Source organism: Sinohyriopsis cumingii, chromosome 9 (assembly GCF_028554795.1).
Source record: "Sinohyriopsis cumingii isolate HCF-2022 chromosome 9, ASM2855479v2, whole genome shotgun sequence".
Classification (NCBI taxonomy): Eukaryota; Metazoa; Mollusca; class Bivalvia; order Unionida; family Unionidae; genus Sinohyriopsis; species Sinohyriopsis cumingii.
In genome coordinates this window covers 106905827-106931532 of record NC_142969.1, presented here as the reverse complement: position 1 = coordinate 106931532, position 25706 = coordinate 106905827, and the positions used below count along the sequence as shown (strand labels likewise).

At 36.5% G+C, this 25706-nt stretch overlaps 1 protein-coding gene across 1 annotated transcript in view; it reads right to left on the bottom strand.

Annotated features, from left to right (window-relative positions):
- Window positions 1–1081: 1081 nt before the first annotated feature.
- The window catches only part of LOC149792433 (uncharacterized), a 138045-nt gene continuing 113420 nt past the window's right edge, over window positions 1082–25706 (bottom strand). Inside the window, exons 67-79 of the mRNA XM_089969575.1 lie at window positions 25299–25460; window positions 24393–24436; window positions 23728–23747; window positions 15171–15274; window positions 14794–14934; window positions 14186–14238; window positions 11813–11929; window positions 11071–11349; window positions 8179–8457; window positions 4729–5007; window positions 2734–2766; window positions 2090–2100; window positions 1082–1607 (exon numbers count right to left, since the gene is read on the bottom strand). Coding sequence (XP_089825701.1) covers window positions 1326–1607; window positions 2090–2100; window positions 2734–2766; window positions 4729–5007; window positions 8179–8457; window positions 11071–11349; window positions 11813–11929; window positions 14186–14238; window positions 14794–14934; window positions 15171–15274; window positions 23728–23747; window positions 24393–24436; window positions 25299–25460 — 1804 coding nt within the window. The 3' untranslated portion in view covers window positions 1082–1325. The remainder of the gene's footprint in view (window positions 1608–2089; window positions 2101–2733; window positions 2767–4728; window positions 5008–8178; window positions 8458–11070; window positions 11350–11812; window positions 11930–14185; window positions 14239–14793; window positions 14935–15170; window positions 15275–23727; window positions 23748–24392; window positions 24437–25298; window positions 25461–25706) is intronic.

The following is a 25706-nucleotide window of genomic DNA, read 5'->3' as shown; positions in this document are numbered from 1 at the left end:
TAAGATTTCAAGGTGGTAGATTACCTTTTAGAAAAACAGAGTAGTTTCTTCTCCTAAAATAGCCAAAGCATTTTAAGGTTCAAAGAGACAGACGATTATCACTATAAAAAATGAAATGTAACATTATGGTGCAATTGTGATTCATGTAGACAAATATCCTTTCATTTATAATTTTGTTACTTCTTAAAACTTAATATTGATTCCGGAAAATGTTGCTGTCCCAGTCTTTTCATATTTAATACATATTATCTACGTCGAATAACACAAATTAATTAGGTCACGATGACTCCTTAACTTTGATTAGAGAAGATGTTTAGGTTCCAGTCTTTTCATATCTAAATATTTATCTACCTCGGAAAAGACCAATGAATTAGGTCACGTTGATTACCTTTGATACAGTGGCCATATCAGCTTTATTATACAAAGACATAATATGTTTGATTGCACATAGGTAGTTAAATCGTCCTTGAAGAATACATTTATTGATTTAGAAGAAGATTGCTTACATGTGACAAATCCACCAAAGAAATTTATATTCCAAGGATATCTGATAGTCTTTCATTAAATGAAGCCTTCAAGTCAGGACCGGCGCTACCATATAGGCAAACTAGGCAGCATTTTGAAACTGATATTTTCGGGGGGAGTGGGGGGCGCCAGAATCTAACCTTGCCTACGGCGCCAGATAGTCTGGCCGGTCTTGCGCCGGCCCTGCTTTAAGTACTTATCCGTGTAGGTAATTTACAGGAGTTCACCAGTATTTATTCAAAACCACAAAAGCGGGTCTTAATTTCTGTGCAGCGGAACATTGTAAAAATTTAAGATTTTATCATTATGATCAAAAACGGGATGAATAGTACATTCTTAGAATCCAAAGCGGAAGAAAATATTTAGCGCGGTATTTTTTAAATAAAATGTTTGTTTCTTGATTGCAACATTTATATAGTTTTAAAATTCACAGAAAACTCTGTTGTGCAAATATTACAGATGCAGGAAACACATATGGAAAGATAATACTGTCTTCAAAGCAAACAAAACACACACACATATAAACATTAAAGAACTTGACATCCCTAATTTTTGTAATAAAAGGATATCCAGCAAGAGAACATACAATTTCAATTATATAGAGAAGACAAAAGTATAGATTTTTTTATTGGCATACATATAGGGAACTAAAAAATACAAAGGTTTGTTAGAACAATCGTACGTAAAGCTGTGTGTAGCATTAAACAGTTATTGTTCACGTCTGAATGTCGATTTGCAAATAATAAATTTCAACTACATAAGCAATACTGCTTTCGTACAAATAAGAATTGTGTTCATCATTAAGATTTGGTTGGACCAATTCGTTGCGTTTGGCGTGGTAATGGTTTCCGTTTTTCACCAGTCTTCTTGGTAGCTTTCAGCTTCTTTACCACCAAGACGCCTACACCAACTGCCGCCATCACACCTAACATGGCACCGGTCCCCACTGCACCCGCCTTAGCCATCTGGGAGACCGTTGCGGCAGGACGTGGTCGGATGACTTGTACCCATTTTGTGTCATTTGTACCAGGTGTAGTGATATTACAGAAGCATTTTACCCTCCCTGCATTTACAAGTTCTCTCTGTAAAATATATTATAGTACAAGTTGCTATACCTGCACGTTTTGTACTTCTCTGGATACAGATTCTCTCACATGGATACAAAAAATATACAGTATAAAGTTTTGAATTCCAGCCAAGCATATGTCACACTGGATATTTTTAGAAGAATTATACGGAAGAAATAATTATGCAGTAATAATGAACATATATGTTATTTTATACTGAGGGGAATAGGGTTGCGAGTTGGAGCTTTCATTGCCCATAAGACTTGCCATGGTAATGGTCTTTATTGAGACAACATTTATGTCATCAGAATAAACAACACCAGAACTATCAACGTCTGATCTGTCTTAACGTTTTATGATTATATAGTATGTGTTTTAAGACTACTAAATGACACTCTGAGATCATATTACGTCTCTCTACAAAATATATGTTCCAAAAATCCCAAAGAATATAATTTAAATAAATCTGGGCACGAACTATTATTCATAATACTTACTGCATGCTCATCTGCAAAAAGAAACAAGATACTGGTAACAAATTGATAAACAATATTCAAATGCAAACACAACGGATCGTTCTTTTCTTTACCCGTTATATTCTGTAATAATACGTTTACAATGTTTCATATACTGTCAAAACATGTAAGGTAAATTCCAATTCGTGTCATATATTGTCGATATTTATGTTAGTAAATTATTTTGGAAGTTAACTGGCTGGCATAATTCTTATATTTTTATATACACAGCTTTTTCTTGATAATACCAGCTGTCCAACATGTGGTGCATATTAGCCTCTAGATATGAAAACAATGTTTCATTACGTTGAATGAAATACAAGTAAGTGCCTAAGGTGCATACTAATTACATTTTGTCTGTTTTTGTTTAGTGTTACAAAGAGACATATTACTAGTTGAATTGGTAGAACTATATTAATAATATATTTATTCCATTAGCAAACTGACCATAACCTAATTTGGAATTGTATAATTTGAATTTATTTAAAGTTTCAGAATAAATCAGCCCCACTGTAATTGCTTTTGTTTACAATCCTGATGTACTCAGAGCAATCGAGCACTATCCATATGAAACTAAAAACAAGGAAGGATGTCGATTTATTTCTTCATTTTTATTATGATTTTACCTGCTCTTGTCCCTGTTGCAGCATTACACACTGCTGAAAAAACAACATATTTTATTATATAATAATAATAATAATAATAATAATAATAATAATAATAATAATAATAACTTATTACAACAATTAATCTTTAAAATATCAAAGTGGTCTAGTGGCATCAAAAGAAGAAAGAAAAACCCATAGGAAATTGAGATTATGCGTCTCAGTTCTAGATATGCAGTCTTACATATGCTCATGACTCATTGGTATAATGAGAGAACTGTCGAGATTCACATGTATGTTGTTGTACTGATAGTGTGTACTTAATGTTAAGTTGCTAATATTAAAGGATAGGAATGCATAAGTCTTGGCGTGGTCATCAGAATGGTTTCAGATTAAGCATCAATCACTTGCAGCTTGTTACATGTCATCCATGTCATTCAGAACTTCACATTGGAAATGCATATATTCCTTGGATGGTAGCAACAACTTTAGCTGGGTGTCCATATATGTATATTTCGGTGTCATTATTGTACAAGTGGCGAGATATCGGTTGAGAAACTATAAAATTTGAGAGGGGCTGAACGTACAGAATTAAGATAACTAGTCCAAAACATAGATGAACCTGGACTTATTGCAACAAAATTGATAATTCAACTATGGTTGCAACTGATTCATATTAAGTAATAATCAAGAAGCAAGACGATGATAGTCTTGATGATGCCTGATATAAATAGTTAGGTACTATTGTATGCTTTGAGAGTACATATATGTATGGATATCTTAAAGGCTACTAGAGAAACAACTAGTACACAAACTGTGGAGTTCTGTTGTTTTTGGTATTAAGACGTTGTTTTCATCAACAAATACTACTTTCAGGTGCGAGATAATAATTTATAAATGCTTCAAATCAATATTGATTCGTTATCAATAATTGTACACCTAAAATAAATAAACCTACCCTCGGACGTTAAACTAGTATATCTTTAAAGTACTCTTCCATATTTTGTATACATTCAATTATATTTCGGAATAAGTGTGATATTCAAAACTATAACTTTGATATCTACTTTATATAAGAAATAGAATCAATCAATATCTAACGCCAAAAATTTAACCTTACATACATTTAATAATATTCGTTACATATATAATTGTTGCATAATTCAGACTTGATCATATTTAGATGGATGACAAAAGTAATCCCAAGTGTATCGAATGCATTCATCGTTGCAAATGTGAATAACAACAAACATAGCGATCTCTAGTTGAGAGACAAACCCTTATGACAATGATAACCCTTATGGCAATGATAATCCTTATGGCAATGATAACCCTTATGGCAATGATACAATCCTGACGAAACTCATTCAGTGTCAGAGTGATTTAGGTTCAAGAGATTAACCTTTAAGCAATTACAGAATCCTGATGGAATTCACCCAGAGTGTATGAATGATAGATTATCGTCTACATAAATATTAAACAGATAACTGTCTCGAAACCGAAATCTGACAAGACAAATATCTGCATTAAAAAGTGTTCGGGCCAAAGTCATTCACATATCATGGGCTTTTCTTACTATCAACTTTCTAAACTAAGCAGATTTAACTAATTTATGCATCACCTACACCTAATTTAAGCTAGTAACTTTCTGACAGAATCAGGCTATTTGAACTGCAGATATTAAATTTTCTTCACCGCGGTCTTACACCCCCAATGCACACCCACACAAACACATACTATATATATACATACATGTATTTGTGTATGTGTGTGATGAAGACAATTTAGTTAAAAAATTATAGTAATTATTTTGGCATTGAATAATAGACGAACAACAATCTGTATATAAAGTAAAATTATGTGTATGGATGATGATAAGAATGAAAATTCTGGCGAACAGTTTCCAGTTGCCGAAAAAAGGAGAAAAGAGTATTTTACAGAAACAATGTCTTTAGTTAAAGAGAAGGATTATTTGCTGTGGGTGTATTGGAGTGAGTGAAAGATTTGCTGACTTACGAGATGTCGTCGAAAGAGATGCTGACGAAGATGGTCCAGTGGGTAATAGACGCGTCACTGTAGCAGAATCAGATATATAGGTCACTGAGAGAGTTGTTCGCGTTGTATCCTGAGATGCTGCTGTCGCTGGAAATAAAGTTGGCGCTGTTGGATGAGTTGCTGCTGTTGTTAATAAAGATGTTGCTGCGTTGGACGATGCTGTCGTTGATGATAGATGACTTGTCATTGCATCAGGTGATGTTGTTGAATGCGATGTTGTTGGTAAGGATGTTGGTATTTCTGGCATAAATGTTGGTTTCAGGTACGATTATACAAAGTAAAAGCGAACAAGACATCTGCAATATTATCTCTTTCCATGTGATATTTTAATTGATTGATTTTATATGCTGTGACAAACTGTCAACACATAACACCTTAAGTTTGCTTATGCGTTTCCAAAATATAGACGACTAGCTTAATGGATACTTTGTGTCCATGTGATTCTTTGCATATTCTAATTAAGTAATGATTTTAAATAATGTATAAATTAATTTCACCAATTGAATAGAGTATTGTAGACGTTTAGTTGCCAACTTTATCGACTGTATCCTACCCGTCGTTTCCTTCTCTCCACATTTTAAAAGGTCATTGCCCAAAAGGTCAAACAAACAAACCACAATGACCTATCCTGACCTAACATCCGGAGAATCCCAAAATAGGTAAAATCATCGGGAAACACCGGAACATCGCGGAATCGTGTGACACACTAAAGTTAATCTTCCCAAACAAGCCTGTAGAAGCCTACTGGAGACCGAAAAACCTCAAGGACATCTTAGTCAGGGCAAAGCTAACGCCAATCACTAACCTACACCACCCTAGGAAATCTGACCCCTCTGGCAATTAAAGGTGCAAAACCCGTCAACATATGATAGAGACCATGCCATTTTCTAGCACAGTGATTATAGAAAAACTAAACCTACATGGTCTAAACAAAACGTGCAAAACAGAGAATGTAGTTTATCTTATCACATGTGAGATCTGTAGCCTTTCATATGTCGGAGAAACTGAAAAGATACACAAAAGGATCAACCTTCATAGATCTGATTGGATGACAAAGAAGCTCTACAGAAGCTTAGTCGCAGAACACTTCTCCTCCCGTGGCAACACTTTCAATGACATCACACTTATTGCAGTTGCTCACAACCCCAACTGGACTTCCAAAACCAAAAAAAAGGAATCTTACTGGATACGCCGCCTTAGAACATTGAAACTAATCAGTTGAAACCAAGGATACTAGAAAATGATAGCCATGCAAACAAGTATCTTTTTGCAGCAGACACATTTCCTTTTAAATAATTATCTAAATTGGCTTATTAGTCACTCAATACTTAATAATTGCTATTATAACAATGAAATATCGGAGATATAATTTGCGCTTATATACATTTACATAAAATGGCAGATGTCGTTATAATCCATCGTTTTCTAGGTCACTATAATTTTTTTCTAGCTTCCGCAACAAGTTGAAATAAGCTAGTTGAAACATAATAAATTTAAAGGTTTATTCCTGTAGCAATAGTCATGTAAAGGTTTGCAATCAGAACGGTTTTTCTGTTTTATTTGTTTGTCTGTTCTACGTTTTGAATTTGCCTTTGAAAAAGACTCATTAAGACTCGAAAACGCACAGGGTAGTTAGATACTCGTTTTGCACTGTTCGTTGTCAGTTTATATATATATATATATATATATATATATATATATATATATATATATATATATATATATATATATATATATATATATGAAGAGTATTTATTATAGGGTATTGACTGATGCTGTTTCAGATTTCGGGTGTCAGAAGAAGTTTCTGCACCACAGAAATCAGCATGTGCCCAGTTTATTTCCTGAGAAGGTAGCATATTTGTAACTTTTCATCATTTCTTTCCCATACGTAATATAGATTCAATTGTAAGTTGGAATGATTGAGATATATTTCGAAACATGTTGTTTTGTCTATCAGATATGCTAGAAGGAATACATCAATATTTAATGACAAGTAGGAAAAATCAAGATTATGTACATTCAATAGTATTAGAAAAATAATGTTGCATGATTGAGGAGCACTTGACCATGCTGAGTGAAAGACAAACATAAGTTCCAATGCTTCGAACGTAATTATCTTTGCTAAGGTAGATTGCAATAAACGGTGTGAAATCGATTCTAGAGATCTACCCGTGTGGTAATTATACGTTCATGATATAACTTTGTAGCGTCCCTGTACCTCAGAGTGTAGCCGATATAAATTGCAAAAGTATAACTTTCTTAACATCAAGTAGTTTAACTAACAGTTACGTCACATGTAGCCTTAACATTACTACATTTGCGATTTTGTTTATTTTGAAAGATGCAAGTCAATTCCTGAAGTTTATTATGCGAGTCCCAAAATATGTCATCTCCTAAATGTTAAGCTCTCCCGAAGAATGTTAACGTATGCGCGATTAAATCTATGGAGGTGACAAGCATTGTCTGTAAATGAGACATACAGAGATCCGTGTGAAAGTCTGAATTCATTCGCGTTTGATAGTATACAATTGCGCTGAACCTCATCCCTGAAGGGCAGCTGTCTTATGACTATTACAGCCTTGTCAAACATTAGGGCATGGAAAGGATGATATATATTCGGTACCATAGCTAATATGTATAGGAGTTAAGACAAGTCTAAAACATTTTGAGGATCGTTTTCAGTTACTTCTTTAATCACCGCTATATCTTAAGACGTCATTGCGAATCCTGATGTATTTTGCTTCTCCACTATGCATGGAAGCCAGGCTTTAATACTCTTTTGCACATGCATGCATCAAAAGAATATGGTACCTCATAGATAAACTTTGACATCTAAGGAAAACACGAACCATGTATATCAGGACGAAGGGAAAATTTAGCTAGAATTGTTTGCAACAGACGACAAGAACAAACACTAAGAAGACATATGAACATTGAAAGACTTTTAAACCCTGCTGTCGATGGGATTTGCTTTTTCCCGATACAGATTTGTTATATTAAATATTACTGCCTGTAGTTAGAGTAAGGATATGTCTTCGTTGTTCTTACTGAATCACGGTATTGATATATCCAAAGTAACAGGACAGAATTACAAAATTATTGTTTTCTTAAATAAAGAACGAGGTGTAGCCGCAGTCGTTACAAGACAACTTATGTTCAAGACACAATAGCTGTTCAAAAAAACAGCTGTCAAGAGCGGCACAGTAATTGGATTCCACACTTTGGAAATAAGATGTTTAATTTGAGCATATTAATGAAATTTCTAAAAAATAGGTTGCTGTGGAACAGATACTATTTGCTGGAAATAGTGTAGCAGTTTTTATTTTATGGAAAATATATGTCTTTAGTTAAGGTGAAGGATTATTTGCTGTGGGTGTATTGGAGTGAGTGAAAGATTTGCTGACTTACGGGATGTCGTCGAAAGAGATGCTGACGAAGATGGTCCAGTGGGTAATAGACGCGTCCCTGAAGTAGTATCAGATATATAGGTCACTGAGAGAGTTGTTCGCGTTGTATCCTGAGATGCTGCTGTCGCTGGAAATAAAGTTGGCGCTGTTGGATGAGTTGCTGCTGTTGTTAATAAAGATGTTGCTGCGTTGGACGATGCTGTCGTTGACGATAAAGTGATTGTCCTTGCATCAGGTGATGTTGTTGAATGCGATGTTGTTGGTAAGGATGTTGGTATTTCTGGCATAAATGTTGGTTTCAGATATGATTATACAAAGTAAAAGCGAACAAGACATCTGCAATATTATCTCTTTCCATGTGATATTTTAATTGATTGATTTTATATGCTGTGACAAACTGTCAACACATAACACCTTAAGTTTGCTTATGCGTTTGCAAATATAGACGACTAGCTTAATGGATACTTTGTGTCCATGTGATTCTTTGCATATTCTGATTAAATAATGATTTTAAATAATGTATAAATTAATTTCACCAATTGAATAGAGTATTGTAGACGTTTAGTTGCCAACTTTATCGACTGTATCCTACCCGTCTTTTCCTTCTCTCCACATTTTAAAAGGTCATTGCCCAAAAGGTCAAACAAACAAACCACAATGACCTAATACAATATTTACAGAAGGAAAAGACCGATAGGTTACCATTTATCCTGACCTAACATCCGGAGAATCCCAAAATAGGTAAAATCATCGGGAAACACCGGAACATCGCGGAATCGTGTGACACACTAAAGTTAATCTTCCCAAACAAGCCTGTAGTAGCCTATTGGAGACCGAACAACCTCAAGGACACCTTAGTCAGGGCAAAGCTAACGCCAATCACTAACCTAGACCACCCTAGGAAATCTGACCCCTCTGGCAATTAAAGGTGCAAAACCCGTCAACATATGATAGAGACTATGACATTTTCTAGCACAGTGATTATAGAAAACCTAAACCTACATGGTCTAAATAAAACGTGCAAAACAGAGAATGAAGTTTGTCTTATCACATGTGAGATCAGTAGCCTTTCATATGTCGGAGAAACTGAAAAGATACACAAAAGGATCAACCTTCATAGATCTGACTGGATGACAAAGAAGCTCTACAGAAGCTTAGTCGCAGAACACTTCTCCTCCCGTGGCAACACTTTCAATGATATCACACTTATTGCAGTTGCTCACAACCCCAACTGGACATCCAAAACCAAAAAAAGGAATCTTACTAGATACGCCGCCTTAGAACATTGAAACTAATCAGTTGAAACCAAGAATACTAGAAAAAGACAGCCATGCAAAATCTTTTTGCAGCAGACACATTTCCTTTTAAATAATTATCTAAATTGGCTTATTAGTCACTCAATACTTAATAATTACTATTATAACAATGAAATATCGGAGATATAATTTGCGCTTATATACATTTACATAAAATGGCAGATGTCGTTATAATCCATCGTTTTCTAGGTCAATATAATTTTTTTCTAGCATCCGCAACAAGTTGAAATAAGCTCGTTGAAACATAATAAATTTAAAAGCTTATTCCTGTAGCAATAGTCATGTAAAGGTTTGCAATCAGAACGGTTTTTCTGTTTTATTTGTTTGTCTGTTATACGTTTTGAATTTGCCTTTGAAAAAGACTCATTAAGACTCGAAAACGCACAGGATAGTTATATATATATATATATATATATATATATATATATATATATGTATGAAGAGTATTTATGATAGGGTATTGACTGATGCTGTTTCAGATTTCGGGTGTCAGAAGAAGTTTCTGCACCACAGAAATCAGCATGTGCCCAGCTTATTTCCTGAGAAGGTAGCAGATTTGTAACTTTTCATCATTTCTTTCCCATACGTAATACAGATTTAATTTTAAGTTGGAATGATTGAGATATATTTCGAAACATGTTGTTTTGTCTGTCAGATATGCTAGAAGGAATACATCAATATTTAATGATAAGTAGGAAAAATCAAGATTATGTACATTCAATAGTATTAGAAAAATAATGTTGCATGATTGAGGAGCACTTGACCATGCTGAGTGAAAGACAAACATAAGTTCCAATGCTTCGAACGTAATTATCTTTGCTAAGGTAGATTGCAATAAACGGTGTGAAATCGATTCTAGAGATCTACCCATGTGGTAATTATACGTTCATGATATAACTTTGTAGCGTCCCTGTACCTCAGAGTGTAACCGATATAAATTGCAAAAGTATAACTTTCTTAACATCAAGTAGGTTAGCTAAGAGTTACGTCACATGTAGCCTTAACATTACTATATTTGCGATTGTTTTCATTTTGAAAGATACAAGTCAATTCCTGAAGTTTATTATGCGAGTCACAAAATATGAGACTCATCTCCTAAATGTTAAGCTCTCCCGAAGAATGTTATCGTATGCGCGATTAAATCTATGGAGGTGACAAGCATTGTCTGTAAATGAGACATACAGAGATCCGTGTGAAAGTCTGAATTCATTCGTGTTTGATAGTATACAATTGCGCTGAACCTCATCCCTGAAAGGCAGCTGTCTTATGACTATTACAGTCTTGTCAATCATTAGGGCATGGAAAGGATGATATATATTCGGTACCATAGCTAATATATATGGGAGTTAAGACAAGTCTAAAAACATTTTGAGGATCGTTTTCAGTTACTTCTTTAATCACCGCTATATCTTAAGACACCACTGCGAATCTTGATGTATTTTGCTTCTCCACTATGTATGGAAGCCAGGCTTTAATACAGCTGTCAAGAGCGGCACAGTAATTGGATTCCACACTTTGGAAATAAGATGTTTAATTTGAGCATATTAATGAAATTTCTGAAAAATAGGTTGACTTACGAGATGTCGTCGAAAGAGATGCTGACGAAGATGGTCCAGTGGGTAATAGACGCGTCATTGTAGCAGAATCAGATATATAGGTCACTGAGACAGTTGTTCGCGTTGTATCCTGAGATGCTGCTGTCGTTGGAAATGAAGTTGGCGCTGTTGGATGAGTTGCTGCTGTTGTTAATAAGGATGTTGCTGCGTTGGACGATGCTGTCGTTGATGATAAAGTGATTGTCTTTGTATCAGGTGATGTTGTTGAATGTGATGTTGTTGGTAAGGTTGTGGATATTTCTGGCATAAATGATGGTTTCAGAGAAGATTAGATGCATAAAAGTGAACAAAACATCTGCAATATTAATATGTCTTTATATGTGATATTTTGATTGACTGTTCTTATTTGCTATGACAAAATGCCAACTTATAACACCTTGCTCTTGCTTATGCGTTTCAAAATACAGATCATAACAATTGTGTATTTTTTAAAATAAGGTGATATTTAGCACTGTCCAGTTACTTTCCGAGTAATTTTCTGTTCGTGATCTTGTTTATTTGCAATCTGAAAAGATAACGTTCTGTGAGATAATAGGTTCTAGACAACGTTCACTCACAGGTAGTCAGCATACATGTATTTTAAATTCTTTGGGCTACACATTTGCTTTCGTGCAATGCTAGGTATAATGAAAAGATTCTATATTCGTTAAAAGAGCGAGAAAACCCTAACCATAGGATATAAGAGAGGTGAGAAAGCTATTACCTGATTCACATTGAAGTCCCGTGAAAAGCTCTGTACAATTGCATTCTGCATTTGTCGAATCTATTGCATGACAAACTCCATTGTTTTGGCAGTGCTTGTTCTTGCAAGGGGCTGGAACTACATGTTATCAAAACAGTGTAATTACTTCTAAAGCTGTACTTTGAGTTATGTAAATTCAAACATGATCAATGAAAAGCCGTTTCCTATTATCCGTGCACTTTCTATCACTTATGTTACTCGTCATAGTTTATGAGACAAGAACCATTGTGCTGCCAATCCAGAAAATTACGTAGACTGACTTGTATCGGTCCCAGTATCTTATTATATTTCGACATGTTAGATACATGTATCACAGTAGTAATATACGTCTTTAATACATATACGTGAGGATTTTGCCATGGTTGTAGAAATAAAAAGCGTACTAGTCAGCCATTGATGATATGTTACTGCATTTGTATGGGAGAATATGACCGAGTCTTTTGTGAGCAATACTGCACGACCTTGGGAGTCCAGTATGACTCCGAAAACCCCAAGAATTCATATTTTTCAATAGAAATGCAGTAGCCTTTTTATATATACTCGTGTCTTTTTCGTACCTAAAGCTTAACAATAAAGGAATACATTACCAGAAACAAAGTAATTGAATTTATGCTGTATTTCAAAATAAATACAGAATCGTCGTTCATCAATACAAATAGCACCTCACGGCAAACATTGAACTTCGTCGCGCGCTGGACATTAGTTTTAAAAGATTATCATCTGATCTAATTAAGATTTAAATTTAGAGACATATTTTGAATGAATGTGTATTGTGAAAATCCTTTTTTATTTGCTCTGGAATGAATGAATATTTATTCTCTGATTTTCTGCTTATGATGGACTAGGTTTATTGCGTCCGTTCATTGGAGTAAGGAAAATGTGATCTCACTTGGAAATGCAATTGACATTACAGTACCATTTCTGTGTATATCAGGTTTTCCATGACATAGGTCATGCCATTCGGATTAGCAGAACTAACGCAGAAAATGTATTTTGAGGAAATTCAAGGTGAATAAATCTAAGTATATTTATCACCATTCGTATTACTAGCTAAATCAGACATATGTTTATGCCCTGTCACTTGCACAATCGCTGCTGTAGGGAACCCATCTATGACTTGTATCATACAGTGTATATCTTCCATAGCTAGCCTAACATTGTATGTAAAATGTTCAACGGGGAAAATTGCAGAACAGCTGCTGTGTGACAGCCTGTTTAGCCAACGGAAATAATACTTTTTCGTACTATTGGTTTATTGGCTCTTATGCTCTTAGTTTCCAACCAAAACCTTCAATTTTTCTCGAATTTAGTATTTTGACTGTCGTGGAGAAAGCGGTGATATTTTATTGCGCTTTACCTTTTTGAGTCCTTCCATGGCATGCATTTATTTTGATGAATCAAAATAAATAAAGGATTGACACATGATATGTTGTTTACAACATCTCATATCCACTATAATTGCCTCTAGGTATAGTTTGGTAATATATCTCCCCCCAAGTTTTAAGCTTGGATTGAAACTGTATAAGAAAATGAAAGAATTGTCTTAACAATAGTTTCAAGAAAAGAACGATCGGAAGCTTATACACCAAGCTAAATGTAAGGTTGAAGAAACGTCACATTTTTCTTACCACATCATGTTTACCACAATATAAATAAAATCAATCTTCTTCATACACTCATGTATCTAACTGATCCTTATCAGTTTCGAGAACATGATATATAGGAAAGACTCTACATAGTCCTTTATTTAGTTTCGCTATGTAAATGAAACACGGTAGAGACTTAAGAAGTTTAAACCACCCAAGACGTGTGTCGGAAAACTTCCTAACAAAGGCAATAATGGAATTCACTGCATATGGTAATTATATGGTCAGTTATGCTTACTCCAGATGATACATAATCCATAGCCAAATTTATAATATATCGCTTTGAAACGAAACTCTGAACATAAAGATTAATCCTTATGAAGATATTTCAAATTGTTTATTGGCATGCGTTGTTTTTCTAATAATTAATGTTTTAATGCTTTCAGTTGTTCTAAGCCAATTATGTAAGGCTAAAACTGAAATGAAATCGTTCAGTTATTACTAATAGATGAAGTACTTTTATAAATTTGTTCATATTTTCATGACTCGTGTCAGTTTGGAGAATCTTCTTTTGAAAGCTCTTGAAAACAAGATCATTGTAAGCTTCAAAAATCGTTTATCACATTAAGCATACTTTAACAATTTTGAATTTCCAGTTCCTTACTTTACTCAAAAAGTCTCTTTTTTCACAAATGTTTTATATATGACATTTGCATACTAACACAAGAAATGAAAACCCATTATGTACCTTTCATTGTTTGTTCCACTTGTACATTTAGACATCTTGTATTATCACTATTTCTGAAATTCAAGTAGGATGCATGCGATTATTTTGTTTAGGTAAACACATACTCGATAGATTATACTTGTGATTTACTAAAGCATATATTGTCGAAAAAATAAATGCACCATAAATCTCTTCGGCTTCTATCTATTTTGGTAATATAAATTTTATAGTGTTAATTCTTTTTGCTTCAAATGAGTCACACATATATCAGGAGAGCTGTCACAGTAAACAGTGTAGAAATTTATATTTGCAGTAATCAAATTGCCTCTTTTGCTACAATCATATGCATATATTTATTTATAGATATTCATCCTATCATTCTAATCTGTACAATCTGTGGAAGAAGGTCTCTTTGATCTGGTTCTGATGTTTGCTCACATATAAAGCAGAGACGTTATCTTACATAGTGGCAAAATATTCAACAATACCAGATTTATGCCAGGAAAAACAAAAGCTAACTAATATTATGTTACCAACCAACGAACGAATTACACAGGGGGATGCTGTGAAAATGAAGGTCTTATTCGGAATAAATAGTGCCATGACAAAAGTAGCTGAGATATTCCTACCTGGTTTGCATGCATATTTTAATTGAACCCGTCTGGTAACCGGAAGGGGTGAATGTAGTATCAACAACACATTTTCCATCTTTCATGCTCGCCGGAAAGAGGTAGACATTATCAACCAAGCCTGCTTGATACAAATCGGAGCTGGAACACAGTTAATTTGAAGAAGGTAATTTGTATGGTGTAGGAAGGCTGATTGAGCTATCGATTTACAATAATTTAAACCCATGAACCATAAATAAACGGTGAAATTTATGAAAAGTTATTGACATGAAAATTCAATATAATGAAATATCATATATGGTTCTTCGCCTTTTCGAGTTGCCTGTAACATTTCTGTTGCAAATTGTGATAGTATGTTTTGAGAATTTGCCACTTACCATTTTCCATGTTTCATATCCATATAAGTAATGATATGGCAAGTTGTATTAACTTGACACTTTACAGTGGAGTTTTCATTCAATGTCGGCTTCTGGAATGGTGTCTGTAATAATAATAATAATAATAATAATAATAATAATGATACATTTAACTTAATAATTACTAGAAATGTTAATGATGTGTACACCGCATAGGCTACAATTTGCTAAGCTGAGGTGTTCAACGGAGGAAATTTGCAAAAACAAAAGGGGGCATATTCAGTTATAATCAATGATAAATCAATAAAATGTTGTAAAATTCTTGCAATCAACACATACTAGAGTTCAATAATGTAAAACACGACAGCAAATTCATTTTATTCTACATTATAGTGTTGAACAAGTGAAATCTTGACCGTCAGTTGAAGACATTATAACCTTTCAATGCATCTTATGGAAAAAAAATTCCGCTGATAATTAAAATCATCTGATATCCCTTTAGTATAACGCTGCAAACATAGTTGATTGAAATCTGACGCCCCTGCTGTAGTTTTGCTGCAGAAAGTAACGTCTACGCGGACGTTGATTCAGCGGCCATAACTAATGTAAATGATAGCTTAAACACTTATTTCTTAATTTAAGCAATATTTAGGATCAGTGCAATATTGAAAATTAAAGATTGGATCCGAACCCAAATACTTCTACATTTCTTCTCCTTTCAATATACGTAAAGTATATCACATGACAATATTCAAACGTTGAATTCTGTAGAAAATAAAGTTTTCACCAAGTACATTAATCAAAAGATTAGCATTATGGCAAGAAAAGGATAGCACATGGAGAATACAAATCTAATGGAAAGTCTGAAGAAAAGATAAATGAGAGATAAAAAGAAATTAAAACAGATTTCATGCCCTAATTAATCAGATAAGTATATAGGATTCGTCTTTGTCGAGATTATTTCTTTCGCGTGATAAGCGTTTGAGTGGATCTCTGGCTTTTGTAAGGAAATGAATGTACGGTTAAAAAATACGGCTATATAAAATACTTCATATGATAACAACGCATCCGGATATAAGAAGGTATCAATAATTAAATTTCAAAGGTCTATAGGTTTGAACCATCTTAGCACATTGTTAACGTTATTACTAGCAAGAGAAGAAAACGTGTCGCGAGTTAATGTTCGCAGGGGAAGCTGGAAATCAAGTACATTCACAGTTTTAGCAAAACAAGTACGTGCGAAATCGCAAATCATCGGGGGTCGTAGGTTTCAAATCGACGAGTAAATAAGCGTGTGGAGTTTGAGTGGTATCGTCAAACGCCTGAGTCAGCCAAGGCGTTCCTAACTGTTTGGCTAAGACTTGCACTTGCGATTTATCTCGAGGGCTTTTAAACAAGACCACGTAATGTGCATTGAGACTGATGGTGCGATGGGCTTTACTTTGTTGAAACAAATTTTGGGTGATGTAAACAACACTGGCATTACGGTGATGCCCTTTGCGCGTGAACCACAGTTTAATTTCTTCTTCGTCTTCTCCTAACATGTCGTCGAAAATGACCAAATGGGTTTGACGGGAGTCAGAGACGATGCCGTCGTCTTCTTTAGGAATGCCTTCCACAAACACGATGGAATCGCCTTGACTTTCTCGCAAGAGGCTGTACGCCGATTGCCACTCTTTGTAACACCACACGATCCGCTGAGGTGGTCGATCGAACAAATGATGTTTATGTTCGATCAAACGTTTGACGAATTCGGTTTTGCCTGAACCGCTAGGTTCAGCAATGAGCATGTTAAAGGGATGGCGAAGATACAAAGCCTCCCAACTGGCACGATCTAAGTGTTCGTCGATGACTTTGACAGTGGAGGAAGAGGGAGCAGAGACAGCAGAGGTAGCCATAGTGTGAGGAATGTCACTTGTGACACGAAAACAAACAAGACGAGAGTTTATATACTTTTTTCAGGACACGTTTATTGAATGTTTTAAACATGAATACGAAAGACAAAAACACATAAAAGCCAAAGGCTTAAGTACAACGATAAAGTGCACATGAAAACCATTAACGTGGAATAAGCACAAGTGTCTGTACAACATGTTTTGGGTAATGTTCTGACCAGTTCTATATTATGTAAGGTCACACAAGTGTCCTCCCGAAAGGGTCTTTCAGGCATGTCCACGACAGTCATGTCCTGGGTGACGGGTTCTTCTTCTTCTTGCACTGTCACTAACACTGGTTGAAAAGTGACTTTTTTCCTTGAACAACTCTCGTTTGGCAAACGATCGCCTGCCTTCGTTTTTCTCGATGTGGTCTAAAGTGATGTCTTCTTGTTCCCGGTATTACTCTTTGAATTTTATTTGGTCTTCGGGAGTGTGACACCAGGACGGATAGCCGCTGGCTTCTTGCTTCAGTTTCAAAAAGGCATCAACGTAGTCTACGAAAATGCCTTTCTGACTGGGGTCACCCTTGTGGTATTGTTGTGTCTTGGGAAAGTGGCAAATTTCGTACACTTCTAACAGTTGGTATCCCATGTCCAGAGCTTTGAACAATTCTACGCTGACCCACGTCCCCGTCAAGGCCCGTTCTTCCTGGGTGTGATGACAAGGTTGATCTTGGTTGCACGTTTCGGCACAAGTACGGCACAAAGGAAACATCAGTTTGCCTTGACAATGGTGAGGTAACACGGGATGGTACAAGTCCGTGGGAGGCAAAACTTTGCACTTGATCAAGCCTTCGTATTGTCGAATGTTTTTCAGGTCGATGTGTTCCGTGAACAATTGCGGGTGCCCTACAGGAAAGCGACAATATTTGCACACGTAGGGATACAGCGAACACACGTCCAAGTATTTGATTTCTTCTCCTTTCTCTTCGTCGGCTTGTTACAGCAAACAGGTGGCATTGGTCCTTCCTCCGTACAAACTATCCCTCGGGTTCAGGGGGTCCATGAACTGGTAGCTTTCCACGAGGCGTTCAAACTCGGGATCGGTTTTCAAACGGTGATCGTATTCGTGTTCCCACATTTCCACCACTTGGTATCCTTTCTGTTCTAACTTTAGGCGTCGCTGACAAGTGGCCTGGTACAAGTCTTCCTAGGTTCGTTGTAAAAACTGATTTTTAGTGCCGCGGTCAGGGTAACAGACGGGACATCAGTGAAATAAGCAACCGTTAAACTCGTACACGATCTTGGGGTTTTCTAAGTCTCAGCCATCGACCGAATGCGTTCCGATGGTCTTTTCGCCCCCGTCGTTGCGGGCATGCTGAATCCATTTGTCTTCCTTGTCGCACAAGTAACGTAACCAGCGTAGGGATTTGACCGAGTATTGACGTTTGACATAGTTGGTCGTTTGAGGACCGATGACAGCCACGGTGTTTTCAGGCATGAATCGTTGTCTGTACACTAAGGAACACGCTTTGGCAATGGTGCAAGCTTCTTTTAAAGGATCGACCCCTCCGTGTTCCATGAACAGTTCTCGAAATTTTCCACAGCAACGCCGTAAAATGTCCACGTCGGAACGACAATACTTTAACATTTCTTCCTGAAAATCGAAAGGATCTGAGGCGTGTCCTTGGTACCAAGCATAGAAATCTTCTCGTTGTTCGGTACGCATGTTGTCGGGGTCGTAATAGTGAGCCTCAGGCTAATTGGGTAGAACGGCGTGTTGATTGGCTTCCGTATTGAAAAAGTGTGGAAAGTACCCTTTAGCCATTTCTGTCATTCCAAACGTTTTAGGCATTCGACTCAAAGGCATGGCCAAGTAACTCATCGAATCTTTAAACTGTACTTGTCCCACTTGCATGAAAATGATTTTGGCTCCGTTCAAAGTCACTTTAGGACGCTCGGTGCCTTGTTCCGTATAGTATCTCAAAAGAAACTGTCCATCGTATCCGGAGAAATTGTGAGCCATCACCGTGGCATGACGATGCCAATCTCGGTAACGTTCGATGTCCTCTTGGCTCCACGTCTTGTCGATGGGGTCTAAGACTCATCGGGCGAAATCGGCTAGCGTGTTCGGTCCCCGAAAGATTTTTTCACGTCCTCCAGGAATCTTGCTGCAGTGAGGGCAATGACTCAAGAAAGGTTCTTGAATGCACTTTTCGCACGCCTGATGAGCCACGCACAAATTAGGAATGTGAATACCGGTCTCTTGCATGCATTCGAAATCGAAAAAGATGAAATTGCCTTTCTTCTTGTGTCCATCCTCTTTCTCTGGTTGGGATTGGTATTTTTGCACGTAGCATTGATGTTCCAAATCCACGATGTGGTGACAAATGTGACATTTTTTCTTTCCTGAACATACGTGTGCCTTGGCATTATTGGTACGTATGCTTTGGCCACACGTAAGGCACAATCTCAGGAGTTGACAAGCACATTTCTTCTGTGAACCTTGCGTCTTCAAATGTTGTTGGTAACAGGCAGGGCTGACAAACGTGCGCTGACAAGTTGAACAATGCACTGGTTCTTGCCCTTCGCTCAGACAGGGTGGAGAGGCCAAGCATGCTGAGCATTTCGATCCACAATGCTTGTGTTGCTCTCGATTGTTATAGCCATAGTCACATTTCTCGCAATAATAAACATATCCCAGGAATCCGGTGATAGTGGTAATGGTATCGAAATGGTCATCGTGATGATAGACATGAATGTATTTTCCATCCTTAAATGTATTTTCCATCCTTAAAGTCTTTCCCTCGAAACAACCGAGGCCCACGCATTTCTTGAGGGTGCACTTTCAAGGTGTAGCGTGGAGCTAAAATATCTTGCAATGTTTGCATCTCAGGAATGCCACAGGGTGTGTCTGTGGACAGGCCAGCTTGTTGTAACAGGAGTTCTGCTTCACTTCGTTGTTTGGCTCGGTCCGATTGTCGAATGTTCTCCCAGTCTCTTTTCCATTCTACCGTGTCGTTCTTGTTGGCATAAGTTCGTCCCACCACGATAGCCCTGGCTAAACACATCTGGTCTTGAGGGTTGTGAATTTGGACGAGGCTACGCTTAATGCTGCGAAGGTCGTTCACCAATAACATCTTTTTGCGTCCAGTCCCTTGAGGAGGAGACACGTGGGTCATAAACAGTGTGGCTTTTCCGTCGGTGATGTCAAACTGGTCATTGGATTGTTGTACGTGTTGAATTTTGTCCATGACTTTGGAAGGGGTCAGTTCTGCAGGGCTACTAAACTCGATCCAAACAGGGGATTTCAAGCCGTCGTGTTGTATGGAAAGTCTCAAGCGATCGTCTTCTTTGGCTTGACATTGTCGCTTGAGTGTGGTGAGCAAAGAATCCCACATCTCTGTGGTGAACCCTTCTGCTTTCTCTAACGGTACGTCGGACTTGAAATTTTTAAACTTCACCGTGTAGGTGTAAACCGTGGTTCTAAATTTTCTAGAGAAGCGCTTTTCTGTCTCTCGAATGTGATAGTACTTTTCAGGGTTGACTAAGGGTGGTGAACTTTGTTTAGAGGAAGACTCTCTGGGTTTGAATTCTAGTTCACTCATGTCCTCTTCAAAATCACTGGCATGAATTTGTGCCAAGACTTCAGCTCTGGCACGAGGCGATGGATCACGTTTCTGCCTCTTACTTTCTTCTTTCTTCTTGAATGAATTGGATCGTTTCATCTTGACTGCAAAAAGTCAAATGACTAAAATTTAAACACCATGGACTAATTTATAGTCATGGCAGACCAGCGTATATAAAAGGGTGTGTGTCTTGTCCTTTCACTATTCATTTCACTCTCAAACCGAGCACAACGATGGAAGAGACTACCCAAATCGAACGTTTCATCAGAGCTTTGCGAGTGGTCATTAGAAAATTCTCTTCAGACCAGCCGACGGACTACTCTCCTTCCTTGCGAGATAAAAGTGAAGATACTTGCTATATCTGTCAGAAGAAAGGGCATTGGTCTTCAGAGTGTCCAGACCGTCAAAAAAGAAGAAAAGGGGTTAGAAAAGACAAAAGTCAAGATACCTGTTATTATTGTCAAGAAAAAGGACATTGGTCTCCAGATTGCCCAAAAAAGAAACAAGAGGAGTCAGAAGAAGAGAGGGATTCTTCAGAGGAAGAAGAGGAAGAAGAAAAGGAGGAAGAAAGCAGACAGGTGAAGAAAAAGAAACAGGAGAAGAAAAGAAGGGAAGAAAGTGAGGAGGAAGAGGAGGAAAAGACTGTGACGGTGAAGAAATTCAAAAAACAGAGAGACTAAACAATGAGACAGAAGAAGTCTACGAACTTTTTAAAGTGCTCTGTTGTGAATTGTGAATTGGATTGTAAATATTTATAAAAGAATAAGTTAGGTATAAAAAGGTAAGTGTCTTTGGGTTTTGATTTTAAAATAAGAACGTACACTCACACACACACACTCATACACATGCACTATAGGGGTAAAATGGTTTTTTTTTTTTGAGTTTTAATGGATGTTGGCAATTGAAAGTCTATCTCTTTTCGAGAGACGTAGGTGGCCCTGAAAAGGGCCTTTTTTTGGTGTAGGGGATAGTTTAAGCAATGAACTTTAACTGTCTTAAGCCTTTGCCACGACCAAGGCCTACTTCTGGACTGCGTACTGTTGATGATGATGATGATGATTTGGTTGAAATCACTAAGGGTGGCACGATAGGCTTTGTCACAGGGCTGGAGTGTTTAGCTCGGGAAGGTCGTATTCTCTTCGGTCGTAATAAAGAAGTCTGATACATTTGTTTCAGACTTTTTAACTCCGCTAAAATGTATAACAGTACCGTGACCGTTTGATTTTCACACCCTTGCTTCTTTGCTGCTGCTGCTTCTTCTTCTTGTTGTTTTTTTCTTATCTCTTCTTCTTGCTGCTGTTGCTGTAGGAGAAAAGCTTGTTCCGCTTCCTTTTGCTGTTGTATAAATTTCTCCAATTCTTCTTTCTGTCTCTGTCTAAAATTCTCCACGTGTGGTAATGAAGAAGGTGACGAACGTTCCGGAACAAATTCTTGCGAGGTAAGAAAATCCATAAAATCCCAATTCACCTCTTCTGAAAGTAAGTCCGGGTTCCCTTGGGTAGTCTTCACCGTTGGTGCACCCCAATTGATCGTTTTCTGAGTTCCCGTCATGTTGAAAAACTGTCCCATGGATTGACTGTGAAAAGGCGATAGCGAATCTATATAGATTACGTTACGTCACAGACTGCTCTCTTCGGATTGGATGTGGGCTGACTGAATTTTGTAACGCGTGTTTGGATTGGTCAATGAACTCAATCCGTTTCAATCCTTCCTCCCCCTATAAATAAGCGCAGTTCACTGCATTGATTCACCTGTTCTCGGCGCCTCAACATGTGGACCGACGTTGAATCTTCTACCCTTGTGTCAACGATGATGTTCAGGACGGACATGCCGATGTATGTCCGATCCGAATGGACAGTTGTCCATAGGACCGCCACCAGCCTATGGATACGTAGGATTTACGTGGAGAGGCAAGGATGCCTCAAAAGAGTGCTAGTGTATGGACCTACCATGAGACGAAGCCTAAGACGAAGAAGATGTTGCAGACGCCCTTTATGTTAAGGGCATATTAACATACACCCAAAGGCCCTTTTCAGGGCCACTCCAATCTCTCGAAAAGAGCTAGACTTTCAATTGCCTACCCCTGTTCCATTTCCATAGACCCATCAGGTCGGAACCATATTAAAATAGGGTCCCGACTCTGTTCCATTTGACGCTCAACAGTTCCCAAATTCCCATGTTAAATTTACATAGACCCTATACAGACCCGGGGAAGTCTGTAATGCTAATTCCTCATAGACCCTATATTGACCCAGGGTTTTTCTCCATGTTAAATTTACATAGACTCTATATTGATCCAGGGGTGTTTTTAATGCTAATTCCCATAGACCCTATAGTGCCCCACTTCACTACTCAGATGCATTCATAATGCATACAAAATCTTTCTATCCTTAAATGGTATGTTATAAAATTAAGGTTAGGAGAAGGTCAGTTGGGGGTTATAACTTACGGAAATGTAAAGTAAAGAGACGTTGGAAATAATGTTTTCTTCTGATTATATATCAGTATAAAACAGAATTGAGGAAATATAAAATACCTTGGAATTTATCTCTGAGAAACCAGAACATTAAGAGATCATACAAGCAGGAGCCATATCTCATGCAAATAATGATTTATAAAGCAGTGAATCAAACTAGCTAGAGTTCGTACGAATATAAAGCTGTAAACAAATTTCGGTTGAAATCCACCAATATCCAGAAAAGTTATGCCACGGAAACGATATATCTAACGGACATACAACCGAACGGACAGTCGGACGGACTGATGGACGGATGTATTGATTACATTTGCGCTCTGCCGACTTGATCGAGCGGGATCATGATAATAATAAAACTTATCATACTAATGCTTTACATCCTCTTTAAATTTCAGTGTTTGTATCAGTAATGATGGTTGTAATAATAATAATCATAATAATAAATGGTAGCTAAACCTTATCGCTACACTTTTTAATATAAGGACTTTTACCTTGTATGGAATAAATACATATTTGAGAGTGTAATGACTTTTCATAATTGCAGTAATTATTATATTAATTTTCTAATGTTTGGATTTTTTTGGATATTTTACTTACCTGAGTAGATTGCAGTGATGCTGAAACACAAATAACAGTAACGGCTGCAACGGAGGTGGAACGTTTTTTTTATATACAAGTTTCTTCCAATAACTTAGTGTCATATGATTAGTGTGTTAATGATGTCATTCAGAGTGTATATATATATATATATATATATATATATATATATATATATATATATAATGTATGGTATGCATGGTTTGTTATTTCCAACGTTACGTAATTCAGAATATGATAAACACCATCGCTTTAAGTTAACTATGTGCATTGCATAGATCATTGATCGTGCTCTTGGTTGGCAAAAGTTGTTTTAATCGGATTTGTTTGGTTTACATTGTTATATGTCATAATTCATGGCTTAATGTACATAATTTCATTTACTTCAATTAATGATAATTTTAGTATTAACATTTAGTATTAATATGTAGAATTTAAACCATATATCTATGCAATTAACAACTTTACTGAAATTATTACAAATAATGATGTCGCAATAAGATACATCTTTAATTTAATTATGTTATTTTTTACCAACAAAAGAACTATACTACTGATTCTGGAATCATATACCAAGGCAAATCAATTATTTTATCATTATATTTCTATGATCATTTTATCCAGTGTTAAATTTAATTTGAGATATTGTGCGCAATGTTACTTACAGTTAAGAACCGTTACAGTACAGCATATTTCATCAACGTTGACTCTGAAGGAATAAACGGGGAAACATCAAATAAAAGACATGAGATGATGTGCTGCATGACATAAGTAACTATATTTATAATGGTTTATTTGGTTCTTTATTCCACAAGGAGACACAAAATATACCAAGAATAATTAAACTCATTTTTTGTTGAATCGAGAACCCAACCTTACTCTCCCACCCCGGGCTGTTAATGATGAATCTGATCAAAACGGCGCTCAAGGATGATGAAGATTTTCTGTGGTAATTACCACATATGGACATCGCAGCGGACAATAAATAATTATTTTTGGTGAGACTTAAGGGGTAACGGACAAAGTATGGGGACAATTGTTTTTCATATTTATCGCTTAGTTCAGGGCCTATTGAACTTTTGTATTTTTAAGACATGGCACACCAGCATCTCAGAATAGCAGTGAATGACTCTGCACCACAGGAAATCGCGACGGATACATACTATTTACAAAGCGTAAATGTTTGCAGCAGAATAATAGAATTTAAAGCCTATTTGACTAATTTAGACGCCTGCGTCTTGATACTGTGTCAGATAGATATCGAAGACGCATCACAAAAGATTTGGAAACCAGGAACTGCTTGAATAAAAGAGTTATCATTACGGGCTATTGGATATATATATATATATATATATATATATATATATATATATATATATATATATATATATATATATATATCTTGATTTATTGTCCAAATAACAGTATTCGTAGTGACCGGTATCGGATATAAATACTAACTAACGCCACTTCTGAAACGTTTACGCAAAAATGAGTCTCCGTTTAAAGATAATTTTGCAACATTAAAAGATTACGTCACAGGCGAAAAATGCATGCACAAAATAACTTACTGATTGACGGGGTCTGCAGTCTGTATACACAATTGATACTGTCCAACAGAGGATGGCGTGAATGACACTTTCCCACTATACACTCCGTTTGCTGTCGCATTATCTAATATCGGTGTCCCTGGTGATAAGGTTGCATCAATATACCCAAATTGAACAGTAGGTCTAAAAGGAAACAATAAAATTGTCTTCATTGTCTAATATATGCGATATTTGGGGTGAAATTTCAATTCTTACTTGTTTAAATAAAATTTATTTTGGGGTTAGTTCCTCATACTCTTAACATCTCCTTTTATCTTATTTTCAATAAGCTGAAGGGATTGTCTGTCAAGTAATTTATCATGATGCTAGGCATTTTGTAATGTTTACTTTCATAAATACATCATTGATGTACGGCACAACTGTAAGTAA